General features: G+C 37.5%; 1 protein-coding gene across 2 annotated transcripts in view; it reads right to left on the bottom strand.

The window, feature by feature from the left end:
- Positions 1-24,305, bottom strand: part of TMEFF1 (transmembrane protein with EGF like and two follistatin like domains 1) — a 79,716-nt gene that overhangs the window by 4,582 nt on the left and 50,829 nt on the right. The window contains exons 6-9 of one of the 2 annotated variants that reach the window (XM_025433369.2): positions 22,088-22,236; positions 20,030-20,095; positions 6,273-6,396; positions 23-181 (exon numbers count right to left, since the gene is read on the bottom strand). In XM_025433369.2, the coding sequence (XP_025289154.1) occupies positions 23-181; positions 6,273-6,396; positions 20,030-20,095; positions 22,088-22,236 (498 nt within the window). The remainder of the gene's footprint in view (positions 1-22; positions 182-6,272; positions 6,397-20,029; positions 20,096-22,087; positions 22,237-24,305) is intronic. The other variant, XM_025433370.2, reaches the window with a different exon arrangement.

Here is a 24,305-nt window from a genome sequence, read left to right as displayed (position 1 = left end):
TATTTCTTAGGTCATTACTTACCTTGTTATGCACATGACAATCGCTACTATAATGGCAATCTGTACAGCTCCAATAATTGCTGCAATAAGAACATGAGTGAGCTTTTGCCTACTTGGCACAACATAGAGAATACTAAAGTCCGTCTTTTCACAGTGCTGTCCAGTGTAACCAGATTCACATCTGAAAGGGGGAGGGGGAGAGAAAGATTCCTATGAGAATTAGAAATTTCAATAATCCCAGGTTTTAAAACCAAAAACATACAAAAGAATGATACATTTATACTTAAATACAATTGCCATTTGTGTATTTTCTTAAACTCTATTTAGTACATCTGTTTCACACAGTGCTTCTTTTACCTATCATTATAAGACATTAATTTTAAAGTCACTAAATGATCATTATTACCTTCATTTAAAAAACAGGTACAGAATAGTACATTCAGTGGCCATAATATAGCTAATATCTATTCCTCACTCTAAGACATGCCAATTATTTTCTATTTTTTACAATTATGAATTAGGTGTGGTAAACTTTTGGTAAGTGTGCACATTTCTATATTTAGCGTTATTCCTTAGGCTAGATACTTGGAAATGGGATGACTGAATAAATAGGTATAAACATTTACAGTTCTCTGAACATAGCACCAAATTATATTCAACACACTTTTAGTATACATAATCATAATCATTTAAGATGCAGGGGGGAAATAAAGTTTTTAATGACAGAAACAGCCAAGCAGCCAAATAGGTGCTAATCTTAGAAATTATCTGAATTCCAAGTAAATAAAAAGGCAACAACATCAGCTGATAATAATAATTTGACAGGGGGAAACATTTAAGATATTTAACAGAAATTTCACATGTTTTAGCTGACAAAAGTGTAATGTATAAATTAGCCACCCTTCAGTTAGAACTGATTAATAAAACCTGAAGTGTAAGGATAGCATAGTTATTAACATCCCACACTTCATTTCAAAAAAAGATTTTTTAATAGAGCACATGCAAAGAAACCCAGGAATAAAAAAAAAAAAAAAAGAAAGAAAGAAAGAAACCCAGGAGTAGGGAACTAGGTAGCTAAGGGGGACGTGAGTACACTAATCCCATCCCTGAGGTTCCTACACATTTGCCAGAAAGTTTCGCATTGGGCTTTTAAGTTTACTAGTAGACCAAAAAAAAAAGGACAAAAAAAGTAGTAAGGTTGATTTATAGATCACAGAATGGAATTGAGAGCCCAGAAATACACCCATACATCTATGGTCAACTGATTTTTATAAGGTGCTAAGACCCTCAATGAAAAAAATAATCTCTTCAACAAAAGCTGTTGGGACAACGGGACATTCACATGCAAAAGAATGAAGTTGGACCTCTTCCTCACAACATACACAAAAAAATTCAAAATGGCTCACGGATCTAAATATAAGAGCTTTTTAAAACTATAAAACTCTGAGAAAAAAAAAGAAGTAAAACCTCATGATCTGGAGTAGGCAATGGTTTCTTAGATATGATACCAAAAGCACAAGAAACAATAAAAAGTTAAACAGGATTAAATCAAAATTAAAATCTTTTATATTTAAGAACACTATCAAGAAAATGAAGAGATAACCAAAAGAACAGAACATTCTTGCAAATTATTTATCTGATAAGAGCTTTGTATCTAGAATATATTTAAAAACTATTGCAGGGCAGCCCGAGTGGCTCACTGGTTTGGCGCTGCGTTCAGCCCAGGGCCTGATCCTAGGGACCTGGGATCGAGTCCCACGTCAGGCTTCCTGCATGGAGCCTGCTTCTCCCTCTGCCAATGTCTCTGCCTTTCTTTCTCTCTGTCTCTCTCATGAATAAATAAATAAAATCTTTAGAAAAAAAATAAAATTAAAAAAATTAAAAACTATTGCAAACTCATTAACAAAAAGAAAAAAATTACAAAATGGGCAAAAGATTCTGAACAGACATTTTTCCAACCAAGATCTATAAATGGCAAATAAACACATGAAAAGAAAGCAACATATCATTATTCATTGTGGAAATGCATATCAAAACCACAATTAGATACCACTCCATACCCAGTAGAATGGCCAGAATCAAAAAGTCAGATAATATCGGTTGGCAAAGATACTGTAGGGAATGAAAAATGGCCAAGCCACTTTGGAGAACAGTCTAGCAGTCCTCAAGAGTTAAACACAGAGTTACCATTTGGCCCAGCAATTCCATTCCTGGACACTTACCCAGCTGAAAGTAACACAATTCCATGGAAAAACTTGCAAACAATTATTCAGGGCTATCACTCATTAATAGCCAAAAAAGTGGAAACAATCCAAACACTCATCAATTGGTAAGCAGATTACAAAATGTGGTATTAGAAGGAACAAAATACTGACACATGCTACAATGTGGATAAACCTTGAAAACATTATGTGAAAAAAGCCAGACACAGAAGACCATGTTATACAAGTCCACTTAAATGAAATGTCCAGAACAGGCAGATGTACAGTGACAAAATAGATTAGTGATTGTCTAAGACGAAGGGTGATAGGGAGATTTGGGAGTAATAGCTAAAGGGCACAGAGTTTCTTCTGGGGGTGATGAAATGTTCTAAAATTGATTGTGGTGACTGCAAAACTGAAAAAAAATACTAAAAACTAAAAAACCACTGTTTTTTTTTTTTTAAGATTTTATTTATTCATAAGAGAGAGAGGCAGAGACATAAGCAGAGGAAGAAGAAGGCTCCCTATGGGGAACCTGATATGGGACTCGATCCCAGGACCCCAGGATCATGACCTGAGCCAAAGGAAACACTCAACCACTGAGCCACCCAGGCGCCTAAAACCACTGGTTTAAAAAAAAAAAAAAAAAAAAAAAGAGGGGCGCCTGGGTGGCTCAGTCGGGTTAGGCATCTAACTGTCTTTAGCTCACATCATGATCCTGAAGTCCTAGGATCAAGCCCCAAGTGGGGCTCCCTGCACAAAGGGGAATCTGTTTTTTCCTCTCTGCCCCCTTCCACTGACATATGCAAATGTTCTCTCTTTCATATAAATAAATAAAATCCTAAAAATAAATAACAAATGAAAAAAAGTGGTAAACTTATTAACATAAAATACAATCCCCACAAAATAAAATCAAACCAGTTGTTCAAAAAATCACAGTGACTACTATTATTAGATTCAAAGGAGATTTTATCTCATTGGTCCTGATTTAAAGAGAGTACTTTCTTATACATAGAACATCATCCTCAATAATATAATAAATTCAACAATATAATAAAGTCTTATAGGATTTTTAAAATAATGTCTTTTGTGGTAGGCTAATGGTGAAAAGCCAAAGCTCAATAAAATAAAAACAGTTCTAAAGGGAGCTATAACACTGTCCTAGATACGCAGCTGACAGTTTAGCTTAATCCAAAGATTAAAATCAGAATATCAAGAAGAATGCATAGGCCATATATCATTCAGGCAATCCTCTTTGGATATTATTTTCTGCAACTGATTTTTGGATTATGCTCTCCAAATATCTGAAGTAATAACTTCTAGGTTATTACTACTTCTTCTGTTATTGATTAAAGGCAGATCCAGGCATTTGGTCCTCTACATCCACAGGTCCTCCATAATAATCTCATTCACTACTACGGCCTTACGTGCTGATTCATCCACCCATCCATTTACTGAGCATCTGACATGTGCCAAGTACTGTAGTGGGTACCTGGATACATTAGTAAGCAAAACAAATGAAAAACCCTGATCTGGTTAATCTCTAATTGGGGGAGGGAGGGTCAATAAACATGATAAGTAATGGTTATCTTAGAAGCTGATATGTACTACACAGAGAGAGAGAAGAGAGATAGTTAAGGAAATTATGAGTGCCAGTTACAGGCTAGGAAGGGAAGGATGCAATTTTAACAAATGGTCAGGATATTCTTCCTTATGAAGGTGACATGTGAGTGAAGATATGAAGGAGGTGAGGGAATCTGCTATGTCGACAACAGGAAGAAGAACATATCAGATAAAAAAAGAGTCAGTGCAAAGACCCTGAGGAGGAAGCATGAACACAGGCATGTCCAAGAATAGAAAGTGTGGTGGGCATGGAGTGGGCTAGAGGAAGGGAAGCAGGGGACCAAGACAGAGGTGAAGGAGCCAAATTGTGTAAGGCTTCTGCACTCAGTGAGATAAGAGGAGCCACTGAGAAGGTTTAGCAGAGAAATGACCTAAAATGACTTTCATTTGCAAAGTCTCCATCCAGCTGCTGTGTTGAATATGAACTGTAGAATACAACTGGAGAGGCTGTTGCAATAATGCCAGAGAGAAAAAAATGGTGGCCTGGACTAGGAATAGCAGGGGCTATCATAAGAAGAACTCAAATTCTGGATATATTGTGAAAATATAGACAATAAGATTTCTCAACTGACTGGGTATGGAGTATGAGAGAGAAAAGTCAAAGATCTATCAGAAGTGCTTTATCTGGGGCAGCCTGGGTGGCTCAGCAGCTTAGCACTGTCTTCAGCCCGGGGCCTGATCCTGGTGACCTGGGATCAAGCCCCACGTCGGGTTGCCTGTATGGAGCCTGCTTCTCCCTCTGCCCAGGTCTCTGCCTTTCTATCTGTGTGTCTCTCATGAATAAATAAATAAAATCTTAAAAAAAAAAAAAGCGCTTTATCTGAACAAAGGAAAAAGTGGAGTTGGCATCAAGTGACATGAAGAAGGTTGCAGATAAAACAGATTTAGGGGAGAAAAGGCAGAGCAGGAGATCAGCTTAGGTCCTATTGAAGTTGAGTCAAAACATCCACACAAAAACAAAAAGGAGGGAGAGTTCTATGAATCTATGAGTCTCAAGTTGAGGACACAGGCCTGGGATTTATGCAAAGTAGAACCATCAGCATATGTCATGGAAAGCCTCAACGCTTGGATAGCATCACTAAGGAAGAGGACCAAGGCTAGACCTTGGGGCACTCCAACACTCTGAGGTCAGGCAGCAAAGGGGAAGCAGCCAAGAAGATGCAAAGGAATGGCCAGTGAGGTAGCAGAAAACGGAGAGAGACTGCAATCCCTAGAGCCAAGTGAAGAATGCACATCACAACACACAAGAGAGCAACCAACCTTATCAAATGCTACTGGTTGTTGAAAAGCTTATTCGGATGGATTCAAGAAAGATGGGAAGTCAGGAGCTGGAAACAGAGCACAGACAACTCTTTTGAGTTCTACAAAGAAAAGAAATGGGATGGTGGCTTATAGGAGAGTGAGGGATTTTTTTTCCAAGATAGAAGAAATGAAAATATTAATATATTTAAATTATGTATATAGGTATGTATTTATATAAGAATATATGAAACACAGAAAAGGGGGGAGTATTTCTGGTAGGTGAGAGTAAAAAGTCTGTGGGAGTTTTCTTCATATTGCTTCAGTGTTCTCTGTGAACTCAGATATAAGATGGGGGGGGTACTGACAATGTAAAGAGAAGAGGGGCAGTCAAAAGCTGGCATCTAGGACAGAAGGAGAATGAATGGACTGCAGTGCAGAATGCTAACTAGGCAGCTTGTAGGCCACACTTTGAGTATAAACATCACTGATGTTTTGACTAAAAAAGGAAAAAACAGATTCTCGCCAAACTGCAGGAGGCAGGAGTGAGCAAAACAACAATCTCCCCTTGTCTGTGGAAACATTACCTGGCTAATGAGACCAACCTGGTAGGGGATGAGCTCCCAACAGCAGCCAAGAAGTACTACCAGCCAACAGACACCGAACAGCAAAGAGCATTATGATCATTAGGCTGAGAGTTAGGAAATATGAGATCTAGATTTGCTGGGGCTAACCTTGAACAAGTCACATAACCTCTCTGGCATCAGACAGTAGAAGATTTATACTCTTCCCAATTCCACTTCTCTCCTCACACCTGGTTCCACATCCCCATCCCCTTATTTTTAGAAATCTATTTTCGTATATGTTTTATTTGAGTTACATGTGCTCTATTCTGAACACATTCTTTAGTCCCTAAATCACCTTGTGACAGATTGCCTAAAAACCAAAATAGTGCTGGAATATGGCCTATTTTTATATGAAAAATGTATTAAAAATGTTAAGCCTATTATCTTAAAACCCTAATATGACATCTGGTTTTGATTTTGCATATACTTGCCACCTTTTTCCAAATGATGCTAATTTATTTTTTGACTCAATTGCAAATAAATATTATGTTTTGGTAATATTTAATCCAGATTTCATGGTTTTCTACAGGGCAGTGACTGAAGGGAAAAATTCCTCACCTCTGACCTTGAGGTGTTGACCTACCTACAAGAAGCCTTCTGAGTCGAATAGACGAATTCACATTTCCCATGGATGCAGTAACCATTGAGGTTTTCAGGGCAAGGCATGTGGTTTCCAATATAAACATCTTCTCTTTGATCACTAGCATCTTAAAAGAACATAAACTGGGTCAATAAACAGTGAAAAGCAAACTGAAAAATAGGGACTTCTCAGAAGTTCTGACAACAAATAAATGTGCAGGGTAATTTGGAAAAGAAAATTATCAGATAGGGCCAAGGTCTCATTATGACATAAACACAGCAAATACACTATTTAGATTTAAAGCATTTAAAAACAGTTGCAGGATGAGCTACTGTTGTTTACAATCTGTCCCCAGAAAACACAAATATCTTGGCTAAAGAAATAAATACTACCTCTACAAGAAAGCTCATCTCTATGACCAAGAATATTACAGCATTGGTCTTTGGAGACTTACTCTAATCATTTACCTGAGGATTATGAAATAGAAGCCAAAAAGACTGGAATGGCAGAGAGTAGGTTATGGGAATCTTAAGATGTAAGGTTTATGTTTGGAATGAAAATTATCAAGTGTATTGATTTTTTTCTTCAAAATGAAAAATAGCTTTGCTGTTTTTTTAATCTGGTTTTTCTTAGTATGTTATTGTATAAAAAATTCAAATAATATAGAAAATAAATAAAACTTTAAATCACCTGAAACCCCTCTATCAAAAGAGAACCATTGTAAACAGGTGGATGAACATCTGTTCAGACTTAGGTATATCAATTTGAACTGAGCTGAGCTGAATAAAGAAAATGGGAGTATGGTGAGTAATTTCAAGTCAGAAATGGGAAGAGAGGGGTGCCTGGGTGGCTCAGTCGGTTGAGCATCTGATTTTTTATTTTGGCTCAGGTCATGATTTCAAGGTCATGAGAGAGAGCCCCGAGTGGGGCTCCAGGCTGAGGCGTGGTGCCTGCTTGGGATTCTCTCTCTACCTCTGTCCCTCCCCCATCTCGTCTTTCTCACAGAAAGAAAAAAGAGAGAGAGAGAGAAAAGAAAGGAAGGGAGGATGGAAGGGAAGAAGGGAGGGAAGGAGGAAAGAAGAAAGAAGGAAAAAGGGATGGAAAGGAAATTTTAAGAATCAGGAGAGTAAGAGCAGGAAAGATGGAAGCATGAAGACCTAGTCCTCAAAATCAACTTCATGCATTCATTCTCTCTATCCCTTTCTCCCCACCCGCTCTGTCTCTGTCTCTCTCTTGTACTTGCATACGCACATACTACTCACTCATTCATATACTCACACATTCTGCAATGGATTTTTAAACTTTTTTTTCTGGTATATACATACATACATACATACATACATACATTTATCCTCAGCTCTACAGACTCAAGAGTCCCCCATGTTGATAGGTCTGTCCTTCTGTAGGAAACATTCCCAGTTTCCTGTCAGTTTCTAATAGTTCTAGCTTAAATTCTGTGCATTATTAGCTGTGTGACCTTGAGTGTACCACTCTAAGACTGAGATTCCATAACTATAAAGTCAGGATAATAACAGGACCTATACTTTACGGGGTTGAGAGGATAATGTGAGATAATTCATGCGTGTACAAGACCACTAAAAGAATCAGCTGTCTATACAGCACATCTTGTAACAGCAAAGGTTATCTCCCCAAATATAAATAAAGGTATTGATATAATTTGAAAAGTACTAATGGAAACAAATTAAGAAGGAATACAATAGGAGGCTGTGTGAATGTATATGTGTAGAAAAGGGGAAGAACAAGGGAGAAGTGGGAATAGAGGTACCAAGTGTGAATAAAACAGAAAAATGCAAGTTTTCTGGAGACTGAAATGTACACACAAACAAAAAAAAAGTCTAACAATTATTAGGCTCAATGATAGGACAACTAAAGCAGAAAGATTGGGTCATCTCTAACAAAACCAAACTGATGCCATTTTACCTCAAAATTTATATATTTACATTGTACTAATTTATGGCTATGAAGAAAGCTGAACCAGAAGTCAAGAAATCCAACATGCAAATTCTCAACTTTAAGGTATTTCTGCTATTTTGCAACCTTGGTCAAATCACATCGTTTCTCTAAGGCAGCTAAAATCAGCATTGTCTGATATGAAAATATGTTTCTAGTAAACATATTTTTTAAAAGTAAAAAGAAAATAGGTAAATTGATTTTAATCATACATTTAATCTAATATATCAAATAAGTATCATTTCAACATATAATCAATATAAAAAATTGTGATTTCTTTTTACATTGTCTTTAAATCTTTAAAATCCGATGAGTACTTAACACTCCAGCACATCTCGATTTCAACTGGCCATGTTTCATGTACTCGATATCTACATGCTGCTAGTAGCCACCATATAAGACAGCAACAGTACAGATGACTACTCATTTATCCTTTATTGACTATCTTCCATATGCCAGGCACTCCGCTAGGTGCTGGGGACAGAAAAATATCCTGCCCTTGAAGGGCTCATAAGGTCTCCTCCCGCTCCCAAACTATAATTCTGTGATGGCGGAAGAAATCAAACCATCCTTTGGGGCTGCTATAATCCTGGGCATCCACTTCTCCACTACAATACTCGTAATATTGTCTTACAACCATTTGGGTTTGTTTGTTTGTTTGTTTGTTTGTTTGTTTGTTTGTTTTGGGCCATTTGGGTTTTTAAACTTAGTCTCTACACCATGAGACTGTGAGCGCCTTAAGAATCTAGTATTCATTTCTGTATAACTCCTAACACTTAAAACATAGTACTTTTCTTGCCATGGTTTCAAATTAAAAGTGCTGCTCTACATTTGCAATCAACCCATAAGTGACTTGAGGAATGCAACTGTCTCCCATAGCACTCATCATCCTGCATCTTCTCAGAACATGATACTTTCATGGTGTGTTACACCACCAAGTACATAATAATAGGACTACAGAGACTAAGGTTATGTACCAACCTATAATAATAAGATCTTACAATGCATATAATAATGGTACTCTATAGGTCTATAGAGGCTGTGGTAGTGCACTAAACTACCATAAGAAAGCCCTATAAACAGCAGGAAATTTCAAGAATGCAGAACTGAAAGCTATCAGAGAATCCAGCTACATCACAGGAATAAGAGAAAGTTAACTAAATCAAGAACAGGATTTTGAGAAATTAGTAAACAAAGTATAGCACCAGTAGAAGGAACGTGGCATCAGGCTCTAGACAAAGCAAAGCCATGTAAAAGCATGGACATAGGTGAGCTCGGATAGCTCAGCTGGTAAAAACACAGACATATCCAGTAAGGATGTGAAGTCTGTGGCTGTCACAGAGTCCAAATTTAGCATTCCGCTCAATGCTGGCTTTATTCATTCCATTATTCTTACATACTATTTCTGTGCACAGCCATATGCTCAGCTAAGCTACAGAAGATATAAAGAAAAAGTATACATGGTCCCTGCCCTTAATAAGCTTATCATCAATTCAGGGAATCAACATATACACACACAAAGCTGAAAAATACAATGTAAGAGTTCCTATATGATAGTTAACATTAAATGACAAAAGGTTTTTTTTTTACAATACAAGGCTCTATGTACGAGAGGTTCTACAAGAGGTTCAAGTTTAAAAGAGAGCTTACTGTAGGTGATATTACTCAAGGAAGGATTCATAGAAAGGACAGGACTCAAGTAAGGTCTCAGCATATATTTAGATTTATTTAGGTAGAAGAGTGGAATTTATATAATCAGACTTATTTAGATAGAAGAGTGGAAACCAAAAGGAAGGTAAAATGCACACAGCATTCCCAACAAAAACAGGAAGTAGATGAACTTTAGTCCAGAGCTGTATATTCAAATTGGGGAAGGGTGTAAGTCAAAGTTGGAAAAATAAGCTAAAATCAGATTATGGAAAATTATGAATGCCAGGTGATAAATGTTTTCTTTTCTTTTTTTTTTTTTTTAAAGATTTATCTATTTGAGGTAAGGGAGAAGAAGGAGAAAATCTTTAGCAGACTCCCTGCTGAGTGCAGAGCTGGACATTGAGCTTGATCTCATAACCCTGAGATCATGGCCTGAGCCAAACCATGAGTCAGACACTTAACCAACTGAGCCACCCAGATACCCCGAGAAATGTGTTCTCAGTCATATGGACAAGGAAGACATTGAAGGCCGCCTAGCTGGAGAATAACACAATGAAAGTCACGTTTTATATCTTTTGAGAGTGGTTGCCAAGGGCTGGTGGTTAGGTGGAATGGGGAGTGACTGCTAATGGGTGTCAGGTTTCTTTTGGGGATAATGAAAATGGCCTAAAATTTGATTCTGATGAGATGCTTATGTAATTCTAAATATACTTTTTAAAAAAAAATTAAACTGAGGGCACCTGGCTGGCCGGGTCCGTAGAGTTGGGGGCTGAGTTCCAGCCCACGTTAGGTGTAGAGACTTTTTAAAAATTTTTTTTTTAATTTTAAAAAACTGAATTTCAGGGATGCCTGGGTGACTCAGTGGTTGAGCACTTGCCTTTGACTCAGGGTGTGATCCTGTGGGGAGCCTGCTTCTCCCTCAGCCTCTCTTTCTGTGTCTCTCATAAATAAATATATCTCTGCCTCTCTCTGTGTCGTAAAAAAAAAAAAAAAAAAAAAAAACTAAATTGCACACTTCAAACAGGTGAACTTAGTGGCATGAAAATTATACATTAAAAAACTGTTCAGAAATTTAATTGTCTAAAAGCATACAAGATAAAGAGGCAGGGTAACTAGAAAGACCAGGTGACCAATTAGGAAGTTACTACATAATCCAAACCTGTGGCAATGAAAAGCTGAGCTAGAGCTTAGCAGTAAGAATAAATACTAGAGATAGAGAAAAAATAAATTCAGCTTGAAGGTGCTCTGGAATGAGCCCTCAGCAACTCAGAACTGGAAGAGCCTTTGAGGGCCATCTGGTCTGATAAAGGAATCCCTTTAGTTACAACCCTGAGATCCTGTTTCTACTTTACCACTTTCCAGAGGTAAAGAACTCAACACAATTCCAATATTATCAAATGTGCCTTATGTTAAATGAAATCTTTCTTTAGCTACTGATTTCCCCATATCTGTTTACCCCATAACATCCCCATCCAACAATTTTTTTTTCTTTAGGTCAAACATCCCCAAGACCATTCTTTAGATAGTTTGCAACAACCATCTTTACAAGTAGTATCCAGCATTAACTCCTTCAATGTACTTTAGGCATTTAGCAGAACAGGACTAACTTCATTGAAGATGCTTTTAATACAGAATTATGCAAAAGGAAAGAAAATATGCATGAATTCAAAGAAAATAAGGTCAATAAACACATGAAAGATGCTCAACATCACTAATCATTAGACAAATGCAAATCAAAACTACAAGACAGCACCCCCACCCATTAGAATGACTATTATCGAAAAATAAAAATAATTAAGTGTCGGCAATCATGTGAAGAAATTAAAACCTTTGTGCACTGCTGATGAGAATGTATGACATAGCCACTGTGGAAAACAGTATGGTGGTTCCTCAAAAAATTAAATATATAATTACCATATGACCCAGCAATTCCATTTCTGGGGATATACGCAAAAGAACTGCAGGGTTCAAAGAGCAACTATATACCCATATTCACAGCAATATTCATAATAGCTGAAATGTGAAAACCAACACAAATGTCCATCAATGAATGATAAATAAAACACAGTCCATACATTTGATGGAACACTATTCAACCTCAAAAAGGAAATTCTGACTTATACTATAACACAGATTAATCTTGAGGACATTATGCTCACTGAAATAAGTCAGTCACAAAAAGACAAACACTATAGGATTCAACTTGTATGAGGTACTTGGAGTAGCCAAAATTATAGAAACAAAAAGAACGATAGCTGCTGGAGCTGAGAGGAAGAGTAAGTGGGAAGCTATTATTTATTGAGTATAGCTTGTTTTACAAGATGAAAGGGCTCTAGGGCCTCTGGGTGGCCTCAGATGCTTAGCATCTGACACTTGGTTTCTCAGGTCATGATCTCAAGGTCATGAGATTAAGTCCCACCTGGGGCTCCATGCTTAGTGGGGAGTCTGCTTTAGGATTCTCTCTCTCTCCCTGCCTCTGCTACTGCCCCCATGTGCATGCACTCTCTCTGAAGTGAATAAATGAATCTTTAAAAAACACAGATGAAAGAGCTCTAGAAATGGATGGTAGTGGTGGTTGCACATCATGAATGCATTTAATAGTACTGAGCTGTGCACTTAAAAATGGTTAAAATGGTAAATTCTGTTTTATAGATTTTACCAGAATTTTAAAAATTGGCAAAAAATGACTCTAAATATGAGTCTAAAGACAGGAGGGTTCAGTAGAGCAAATGTAGTAAGCTGAGTTCAAATTGAGACCTCTAGTCATCCAAAGTATTTATTAAGCACTTATTATATTCCAGGCACTACATATGAATATATGAAACAAGCACTTAAGATTAAGCTCTAAATCAAGGCTAGAGAACAAATGTTCACCAAGGTGATGGCTGAGAGTACATTAAAGTTCCGAAGGAAATTAAGTAAAGAAAGCAAAGGAGCAGAAGCGTATTCTGGAATAGCTGTGATATAAGAAAAAGAGCAGCAGGGCTTAGAGTCAGAAAGCCTGAATTCTAGTCCTTGCTCTGCCATTCTACATGCCACAAACTCACAGCTTCAGCTTCTTCATCTGCAAAATGAGAATAACATGGTTGTGATAAGGATCAAATAATAACACAAATATGTGAAAGCACCTGACACAAAAAGGGCGCATGAGGAATAACTATTGAATGGATGAATACCCTATTGATACCACTTATTAGCCACATTAAACATGATGTAGATTACAGGGAGACTCACCAATAGTGAGACCTTTGACCACAGCCAGGTACCAACAATGAAAACAGAAAATAAAAATACTGACAATCATCATAATAACATCGACAAAAATTCAGAGATATAGCATTTAAAAATCAGAGTAATCCTAGGCAGTAGATATTAGTGTCCCCCCCACTGTATAGACATGATCATTGAGGTTCTGAGAAACCAGGCCACAGCCTTTAAGTGTAGACCAAGTCTGATTCCACAGAGCAAGCTCTTAACCATCACACTATTATTTCACCAAACTACGTTGGGAGATGCATAGGGAATGGACAAAAGCAGAATGTCCAAGCACCTGCTCTCTGGACCAAGTAAATTAGATTAACTTCAAAAAGGAAATGTAAAAAGGCTTTAAAGATGTAATAAAGCACAGTTTCAGAAACCACAGCACAGATGTAGCTTCGCACAGCAAGAATTGGGCACAGAATGGCCTTCTCCAAACAATGCCCTTAGGCAAGTGGTGACAGGCTCCGTGAACAATAGCTGCAATTGCTCGACTCTGAACAATGTTTGTGTGTGTGAGATATAAAAAGTATACTTGGTCACCCAGTGGCTCCTTCCACCCACAGAGGCATTCAGAAACAAATCTACCACCAGCGGCAGTGTTTTCAAATACAAAGGAGAGTATGGTTCTAAGCGATGATGTTATAAGAAAACCCAGCACCAGATGGCCTATCTGCAAAAGGCATGTTCCACTGGCTGGCTGTCCTGGTGCATCAATGAACAACCTAAATAAAGCATAAGGAGTTGCTATTAACAACCAAGACATGCACCTGGTAGATCATTTGCTGAGGCCACAACAACCACATCACCACTACATCAGTAACTCTCTGGCTCATTTCTACAAATTCCTACAGTTAAGTAATTCAGTATATTCTCTCTTATTTTCCCTATACTACCCTGCACCCCAAGCTCTGTCACTAACCTATTCCTCCATACAGCATTCCCTAACCCCAGTCTCCCAAGACCCCATCCACCTATGGGGTTAAATTACCTATGTAAGTATAAAAGCCTGCCTACCCTCCAACACCTCCCACTGTCATTCCTAAATCCTTCTATTTTCCATACAAACCCTAATTCCTCCTTTCCTATCCTTTCCACACTGCCCAGTGAAATACATTTTCTGATATAAATAAACTCATCCACCTCCTCAGCCATTCTTCCCTTAGGAAGTACTCCTTTCTTTTCCCTGACATACCAAGGATCACATTACATCCTATATCCCCTTCCCTTCCACTTTCCCCTGCTGTGCTTCCCATTGTCACCTCCAGATCAGTATTCCATTCTCCTCTCCCAATGACCTTCATCTCTTAGGCATCTGTGCCATCTACCCAGACGGCCTTCTAAAAATCCTCAGCATGCTCATCAATCCTCATCAATCCCACGCTTTACCTGCTCCATAACACACACTCTCAGAATTCCAAGATTCTAGCAACTGGCTCAGTCTTACCTTTCAATGAGGGCAATTTCTCAAGACCACCTTAGAAAGAGCTTATCAAAAGAGCTGTATTAAAATATTTAAATGAGGAGCACCTCAGTGGCACAATCAGTTAAGCTTAAGCATCTGATTCTTGATTTAGATCAGGTCATGATCTCAGGGTCCTGGAATCGAGCCCCATGTCAGGCTCCACATTCACAGAGGGGTGGCTGCTTGAGAATTCTCTCTCGCTCTGCCCCTCCCCCTGCTCGCACACACTCTCTTTCAAAATAAATAAATCTTTAAAAAAAAAAAAAGAATATTAAAACATAGAAACGAGAGTCACCAAGTAATGGGTAAAATAATATCAGTATTTCAGTATTTCTGGTAGCGCTGGTCAGCAGGAAGAGAGGCTATTTAGAGGATGAGGCCAAACAGGGGATGAGGGTTGGGGGTGAAGTGAAGCTCAGGAATGAAGCAAGAATGTCTTGGAAATAAAAAAGGTTGTTACGGTTAGATTTTAGGCTGTATGAAAATATCCTTTGGATAAAAGTGGCCGCCACGTTGAAATGTCACATCCCACAGAGGAACTTCCTGGGTAGAGAGAATGTTAGAGACTATGATAAAATGTAGTATACATGGAGTGTATTCATTTTTCAAAACTGATACCTTAACATTCGTATATCTCACTGAATGTAAGTTAGACCTCAAAAAAACACCTGTAAAATAAGAATAATGATAAGTGGGTAGAGGTATACAGAGAAAATAAGAATGACAGAATGCTTAAAACTGTTGAAAGTGGATATTGGGTACATGAGGGTTCATTACACTATTCTGTTTATATGGTGTTTGCAATTTTCTATTGTCAAGTTTTTTAAATATCACATACCCATCTCCTAAATACCTCATGCTCAACAATCATACTCTGTATGGCTTCAATATCTACAATAGTTTCCAACACTATAATTTCAATATTTACCACAGGTTTCCCAACAGCTCAAGAAGAGCACTAATTCAGCCACCATGGACATTCAAATGTTCCATTTCATGAGCACTACTCTCCAAGAGATTGACTTTAAAAACTCTTCCCTACTGAGTACAATCTTCCAATGTGTGTCCAGTTTCTTGCTGATGTTGTATTCCTGCTTTTCACTTTGTAACCTCCATCCCTAGATCCCTACCTACCTAGTCTTGTTTGTGTACCAGGGACACAAGTACTTATTAAAGGCCTCCTATAAATGCTTGTGAGGACAAAAAAATAGAAGCAAATGGGGGGAAATACAAAACAACTACATTTTACCTCTAATCACTACTAGAATATGTCTTAACTCTTTCACAATTTGGATTTCATATTTATAACTCAAGAGAAACTCCTTGGTCCAAGATTACCAATGATTCCCTTCTCTTTAGAGTCAATGCTCGTCCTCTGATATCTTTATGCGACCTCTCCGTTTTGGCTTCTGTGCCACCCTAGTCATCTTGTTTGTCTCTGGATCCTGATTCTGCTTCATCCTAAATCAAGCCTCCTCTCCTTTGTAATATGCTGTCTAATAGAACTTTCTGCAACTCTCATTATGCTCTTTGTCTCCCCTGTCCAATATGGTAGCCACAGTCCACATGTGGCTATTTAAATTTAAATTAATTGAAATGAGGGCAGCCCCAGTAGCTCAGCAGTTTAGCTGAGCCACCTTCGGCCTGGGGCGTGATCCTGGGGATCCAGGACCCCGCGTCAGGCTCCCTGCATGGAGCCTGCTTCTCCCTCTGCCTGTGTCTCTGCTTCTCTCTCTGTGTCGCTCATGAATAAATAAATAAAATCTTTTTTAAAAAAATAAATAAATAATAAAAAATAAAAATAAATGAATTGAAATGATATGAAAAGTTTTGTTTCTTGATCATGCTAGCCTTATCTCAGGTGTGCAAGAATCTAACAATCTGCTCTATAATCTCTTACTCATTCTCAAGACTTAGTTACCTATCACTTCTATTTCCAAGGACTGACTTGTAAATTTATGTTAAATAAAGTCATCTGGAGAATTCCACAAGAAATTCAAGCTCCAAAATTAATCACCTCCACCATCAACTCCTCCTTTACCTTACTTCAAACACCTTCCCCTCCCAACATCCTTAGTTCTATAAATAGAATCTATCATCCAAGTCATCTGAACTCTCTATCCCTCTGATCTAAGCCAAGTCTATTCCCTTTGAATCTACGTAACTGATCTCCTTGCCTCCAGTCCAGTATATATAATAATGTTGCAACATTCCTGCCAGGTATCATTCATTCAACTAGTTAACTTTGCAGCCTTGTCTTTTTCAAATATATTAAGATTCTCCACTGCCTACAAATAAAGTTTAAATTTCCTAGGACAACATAACATTTAAGACACTATACTGGGCAGCCCGGGTGGCTCGGCGGTTTAGCGCCACCTTCGGCCCAGGGCCTGATCCTGGAGACCCAGGATCAAGTCCCACGTCAGGCTGCCTGCATGGAGCCTGCTTCTCTCTATGCCTGTGTCTCTATGGCTCTCTCTCTCTCTCTCTGTATGTGTTTCTCATGAATAAAGAAATAAAATCTTTAAAAAAAAAAAAAAAAAAAGACACTATTCAATCTGAGGCACCTGGGTGCCTTCAGCTCAGGTCATGATTTTGGGGCCTAGGATCAAGCCACACTGGGCTCCCTGCTCAGTGGGGAGTCTGCCTCTTCCTCTCCCTCTGCCCCTTTCCCCCACCCTTACTCATGCTTTCTCTCTCTCTCAGATAAATAAATAAAATTTTAAAATTTTAAATAAATAAATGAAATCTAAAAAAAAAAGATACTACACAATCTGGCCCCAAGCTTTCTAGTCTACTCTCGCCTTCTACTTCTACTCTTAAGCCTCCTACTCTCCAGACAAAAAAGGACTCCTTACCATTCTATCATAACATTTACATCCACACCTCCGCTCATACTCTTCTACTCTCCTTAAATATCCTTTTGACCTCTGTTAAATCCAAAGATCCTTCAAGGTTCAGTCCAAAATCTACTTCTTCCATTAAGTTTCTCAGATCCTCACTATCTTCCACCAAATAGTAATCTCTTCTTTTCTGAATGCCTATTACACTTTTAACCACTCTACACTGATGACAATAACCAATTTCTACTTTGTTACATTATATTCATTTCTTATGATATCAAAAGCTCTTTAAAGATGAATGTCATGTATTAGATATCTTTCTATCCATCAACAGTCTAATAAAATGACCAGTGTAATATAGGCACATAATAAATTATATCTATTGATGATAATTTTATGAGTTATAGATCAATTCTTCTAAAAAAAAGATTTTATTTATTTGAAAGAGAGACAGACATAGCAACAAAAATAGCATGATCACAGAGGAGAGGGAGATGCAGGCCCCTGCTAAGCAGGGAGCCCAACATGGGTGAGCCCAGGACCCTGGGTTCATGACCTGAGCCAAAGGCAAACACTTAACTGAGCCACTCAAGTGCCCCTATGGATCAATTCTCATGTGTAAAGAATTATCAGTATCTCAAAAGTGGCCTAGCCACTAAATTATCCCTGTAATTTTATCAAAGGCAGATAAGTATTTGGGGCATACACAATTCCCCAAATATTAAGTATGAGTTTCTACTTACTGAAAAACAGCCTTCATATTCTGGTCATGTACTAACAGTATAGAGAATAAAACCGGGGCTGATCTATTATGTCTCCTACGGGAATACAGAAGATTTCTATTTTAAATACAGCACTTGTATCAACATAGGAAACTGATATTTCAGGAGCTCATGAGATATAAATGATTCAGGTGTGACATGATTCTAGTGAGGGAAATAACAAATTATTCAATGATAATAACAGCTACCATTTATTAAGCACTTATGAGTATGTCAGAAACTGTTCTAAGCACTTGACATGTATTATTTAATTTTTTAGGATTAATTATTTATTTTAGAGAGAGTGTGTAAGCGTGAAGTGGGGGAAGGGGCAGAGGGAGAATGGCAGAGAGAATCCTCAAGCAGACTCCGAACTAAGCACGGAGCCCAACACAGGGCTCCATCTCATGACCCATGAGATCATGACCTGAGTCTAAGCCAAGAGTCGGACACTTTACCAAAGGAGCCAGCCAGGCACCCCTGTACTATTTCATTTTTATAAAATTATGAGATAGGTACTGTTATTATTCTCATTTTACATTTAAAAAATTTTAAGATTTTATTTATTTATTCATGAGCGACACAGAGAGAGGCAGAGACACAGGCAGAGGGAACAGCAGGCTCATCACAGGGAGCCCGATGCAGAACTCAATTCCGGAACTCTGGGATCACGTCCTGAGCCGAAGGCAGACGCTCAACCACTGAGCCACCCAGGCGTCCCTTACATATTTTTTAATGTAAAGCCTGCTACTCCCTCTCCATTTGCCTACCACTCTCCCTGTTTGTGTGTTCTCTCCATCAAATAAATATATAAAATCTTAAAAAAAAAAAAAGAAAGAAATTAGGCAGAAAAGGTGGATTACACATCTAAAAACAATTCTTCATTATTATAACCCAACAAATGGATAGAAGATGCATGTGTGCAAGAGCAATTATATTTAAGTCTCAAAATAAGAGTCTCAAGATCTAGACCTGCTTCAGTTCTCTAGATAGAACCTCACAGAGCCTCAATGTTCCCCTTGATCCTTAGCCCTCACCGTAGTTGTAAGAATCAAATTAATCAAAGAGCATTGGACTTCAGGTCAAGGAATTCAATCCCTGCTACTCTGACCTTTACTACATGTAACACTCTGTACAAATAAATCCTACAGTTTCTTTGAGCTGTATCCATTCTTTTGACAAGTATGGAGCACCTACATCTGTGCCAAACATTCTGCCAAGAATTAGGAATACAAAAGTGAACAAGAGAGATACAGTCTCCTGTCCTCATAAAACCCAGGTCCTAGAGGGGGATACAGATGAGTTAAAAAAGAGAATTATAATTAACATAGGTTAAGTGTTTGGATAGGAGAGTATATAGAGAGGCACCTAATCTAAACTTAAGGAATCAATGAATACTGCCCAAGAGGAAATGACTTCTAAGCTAAGGCTTTAAGGATGAATACTAGTTAAGGGAAAAATTCCAAGCAGAAGGATCAAAGACTGGTGCAAAGAGGGCAAGCATTAATAGCAGATTCTAAAGAAGTAAGGAGGATTTAAATAGCAAAGATGAGGGATCTTTCTGTATAATTTCTTGCAACTGCATGTGAATCTGCAATTATCTCAATAAAAGTTTTAATTTAAAAAAAGCATACATGAGAGTATTCTATAAACTGAGAATAAGCACCTTACCTATTTCATTTCATAGTATTACTAATAATATACCCTATAAATTCTCATAGAGAGCAAAATTGGAAGGATCACTACTACTAAGGACAGCTAGTGACCATATTTCAATAGTTGGCCAAAATTTGGAAAATCATGATTCAATACCTTTCACATCTGGTCGATACTGTAGTCCATCATCTTTTTTTCCCAACAAACTAGTGTCATCTGTGTCTATAAGAGAAAAGTTTTCAAATTAAGACATAGGACGTTTAAGTCATACCATGAAATTCGCAAATATTCCAAATGCTGCAGGTCCTTCCCAACTCTGCCCACTTATCCTGCTCACGTTTCCCACCACTCTCTTGATTTATTGTGCCATTTCTATCTTAGGCCTCAAGGCATCCCAAATATATACATGTTCTGCAAGATGAACAATCTAATTTCATTTAGAGTTCAGCTCAAATGTCATCTCCTTAAAAAGTCTTCCCTGTGCAAACTAAAATAACACCTACCCCGAAGGGAAAGGATTAATCCTCTCTCCAAGAGACAATGGTCTCAGGATTTACCTCTCCTACCACTGTTTCCCTGGAAACCTATCAGTTTAAGATCAAGGTAGAATCTCGGCTATGTTATCAGACAAAATTTAGGACAGAAATGACCCCAGACTGGTGAATTGTATTTGGACTGGGAAGACTGTAAATGAACCACAAATGCCTGTTGGGAGCACAAGCTTCAGCTTCCTACTACATAGTGAGGGAGGAAAGCAAAGGTATAGTTAGGTATGAATGGAAGTATTATCAAGAGGACCAAGATAAAAGTTAAGGACTAACTACTCCAAAGGATTCTACATAAAATTTCAATTTAACAAAATTCTCAAGCTTGACCAACTTGAAGTTGAAATTCCAGATAGTACCATTCAATGATGAACCAGTTCTTCATAAAAAGTATTATTTCTCTAAGCTACTGTTTCAACTTAGGCTCTAAATGCCACTCTATGAAAGAAAAACAAACTATAAATTTCTTTAAGATTAAGGCTAAGTGAACTATCTACCTAAAAGGGTCTATCAGCAAATGGTTTGCTCTCCTAGCCTCCACCTGGAAATCCTCTAATGAGCTTCTTGAGTATCCTCTGGTTAGACCAGGGTATTGGAATCCCTTGTGCAGTATTTCACAATTAATTTATTACAATATAACGTACTAAACTTTGGCTTACAACATTTTCTCTTAGCTTAAATAAAAATATATCTCTTAGTACGTCCAAAAAAGGTAGGAAGGATGGACCTGCCAAGCAGGAAAGATCTACAAGTCCATGAAAATGTGTTGGCTCTTCTACGCTGTATATTACTAGGAAATGATATATTATCCTAGCTCATATGTATATTACTAAGGTAAGAAGATAGAGAATTTCTGCCTATAGTGACTGGATATTTCTAGTCAAAATGGAAAACAAGATCAAATTCTTACTTGGTATCATGGCTCTAAACTATGACAAGGGGATCCCTGGGTGGCTCAGCGGTTTGGCGCCTGCCTTCAGCCCAGGGTGTGGTCCTGGAGTCCCGGGATTAAGTCCCACATCAAGCTCCTGGCATGAAGCCTGCTTCTCTCTCTGCCTCTCTCTCTCTCTCTCTCTCTCTCTATGTCTATCATGAATAAATAAATAAAATCTTTAAAAAATAAAAAATAAATAAACTATGACAAAAAAAAAGCAGAAAAGCAAAAAGAATTTTAAATTGAAGGTAATAATTTTTCCTTACATTCTATAACCTCACACCAAAATCTCTAACAGTACACAATGTGTAGGGGCGAAAACTACAGTGAGAATGTGAAAATAAAGTAAACTTTTATGCTCTAAAAAAAGATGAATATATGGCAATGCTTGTAGTTTTACTATAATTAAGATAAGTTAACTATTAAACAACTATAATCATTTTAAATTTGAGACAACCTTTAAGAACTATAAATGTATCTACAAGTCTATGTTAGGAAGAACTTAGTAACTACATAATCAATAAAAAAGCATGGTTCGAGTATTGAGAAAATGAAAATAAATGGAAAAAAATCTAAATTAGTAACCAAAGAAATTCGAAAATATAAAGAAAAGAAACAAAAAGAACATCAAAGACTTCTCATTTTACAAATTTTGGAACACTACCAAAATGACAAATAAGATTTCAGACATAGAATATTAAAGACAGATCTCTCAATGAGTAGAATGGGTTTTACCTGTGCAATGACCAAGATGCCTTATATCAATTTGTTCTTGCTTTATACAAGATGCTTCTCGAACAAAACAAGGATTGTTGTAGGAACTCCCATCAGAAGCACACACAGGATTAAAACTGTAGCCACTGCAATCTATATTACATACACACCTGTTGGAAAAGACAAAAATTATCTATATTTTACAACAAAAGTATTTCACAATGCTGTATTTCATTTTCTTCTTTTCTGCTTTCTGTTAACAGAAGTCAATATCTCGTTTTAAGTCACTATGATAAAAGATTAAGCAAAGCGAACACCCGAACACCCGTCTAACAATTTCTTTCAGGTGAGAATTTAGAGGTAATTTCATCCAGATATTATTAACCAGGTGGTTTCCCAAGAATTTTTATCATCTACATACAATAATCAAGAGATGTCAAATGTCAACAATGTTAATTAAAAAGCAACATGGTGTAGTGGAAAGGACACAAAATTATGAGTCAAAAGTCATGAATCCAAATCCTAGTCCAAATAATTACTAGATTTGTGCCGATTCTTCCCTTAAGTCTTAGTTAACTTATCTGTAAAATAGAGGTTATAATAATATACTGACCCCCACAAATAACTGGGAAGATGAAAAAATATAATTTGATATAAGCCATGTAAAATGAAGGCCTTCCAAAGCATTTTTAGCTGAACATCTACCTATATCGTTGAGTTTACACTGAACACTGAGACTGCATAAGGAAGTCCTAGGCATGGTCACTCCTACCAAGAACGATAAAATCTAATTGGGAATATAAAAATTTTAAAAAAAATAGAGACTCTTTTGCTTCCAGCAACACTGCAGACTCAGAAGCTAAATTTCCCATTGAATACAACAAAAAATACAGGAAAAGCATTTTAAAATATTCTCTCAAAGGCATTCATAAGTTGACAAGAAATAAAGGAATATTCAGAACAAAAGTTAAACAAAAGTTAAATGAAGACAGGAACAGAGAAAGGTCAATCGCATTGGTTAAAGCTGATTTTCACCTTGAAAGTGTTTACCAAATTGGATAAATTCAACTATCAACTCTTTTAGCCTTGAAGGCCCCTGGGAATAGAAGACAAACAATACTGACCTACCTAAGATGGGGAGTTTGAAGACCCTTGAAAAGCTGGTACCTCAAAAAGCTACAACTCTCAGCATGCAGATAAACTAGAAATGAGCTTCTATATTCCACAGGAACTATTTAAAGGGGGTAAGGGGGTGCTGCCCTGAGCCACGGCATTGGAGAGAGGGAAGAAAAACATCTCCCCTGAGAATTAAAAACCACAAGCCAACCCTCACATGGGTAATTACAACTTAAAATACTACTTGGGTGTTCTGAAAAACCTCAAACCCAGAATTTATTTTAAGAGCCAAGGACTGGAAGGGGCCCTAGGCAAATGACAGAAGCAAATGCAATCTCCTTTGGAGAAACCAACTTTGCTATCCTTGACCTCAAACATTTTCCAAGATACACTTCTGAGAAAAATAAGCAGATCACACACTCACTCAGTCATATCTACAACAAATAAGGAAATAAAAATACCATGAATCGAACAAGTTGATTTGAAAATGAACCAAGCAAGGGCACCTGGCTGGCTCAGCTGCCAGTGGAGCATGCAATCTTAATCTCCCTGTCATGAGTCTGAGCCCCACATCAGGGGTAGAATTAACGTTAAAAAAAAGAAAGAAAGAAAAGAAAGCGAAAAGAAGGAAGGGGAAAAAATGAACCAAACAGAACTTCTAATAGATAAAAAATGTATTATTAGAAATAAAAAGCTTGGGGCACCTGGGTTCATTTTAAGCATCTGCCCTCCATTCAGGTCATGATCTCCAGGTCATGAGATCAAATCGTGTATTGGGCTCTGTGCTGGGTGGGAAGCCGGCTTGGGAGTCTCTCTCCCTCTCCCTCTGCCCCTCCCCCTATCCATGGTGTGTGTACTCTCTCTCAAAAAAATAAATAAAAATTAAAAATTAATAAATTCAATAGGCAGATTTAACAGATTAGAGAAACTAAAGGTGAGTTAGGGAACTGGCAGATATGTCAAAGGAAATCACTCAGACCATAGCAGAGTCAAAGAGGTGGAACATAGGAAAGAAAGATTAAGAAACATGAAGACAGAAGTGACAGAATTAAATATATACTCATTTCACAATTTAAAACTTAAGAAAAAGCAAGAAAAAAATTTTAAAAATTCATATTTATTA

Source organism: Canis lupus, chromosome 11 (assembly GCF_003254725.2).
Source record: "Canis lupus dingo isolate Sandy chromosome 11, ASM325472v2, whole genome shotgun sequence".
Lineage (NCBI taxonomy): Eukaryota > Metazoa > Chordata > Mammalia > Carnivora > Canidae > Canis > Canis lupus.
Note: the sequence above shows the minus strand (reverse complement) of the source record. Positions and strands in the feature narration are given on the sequence as shown.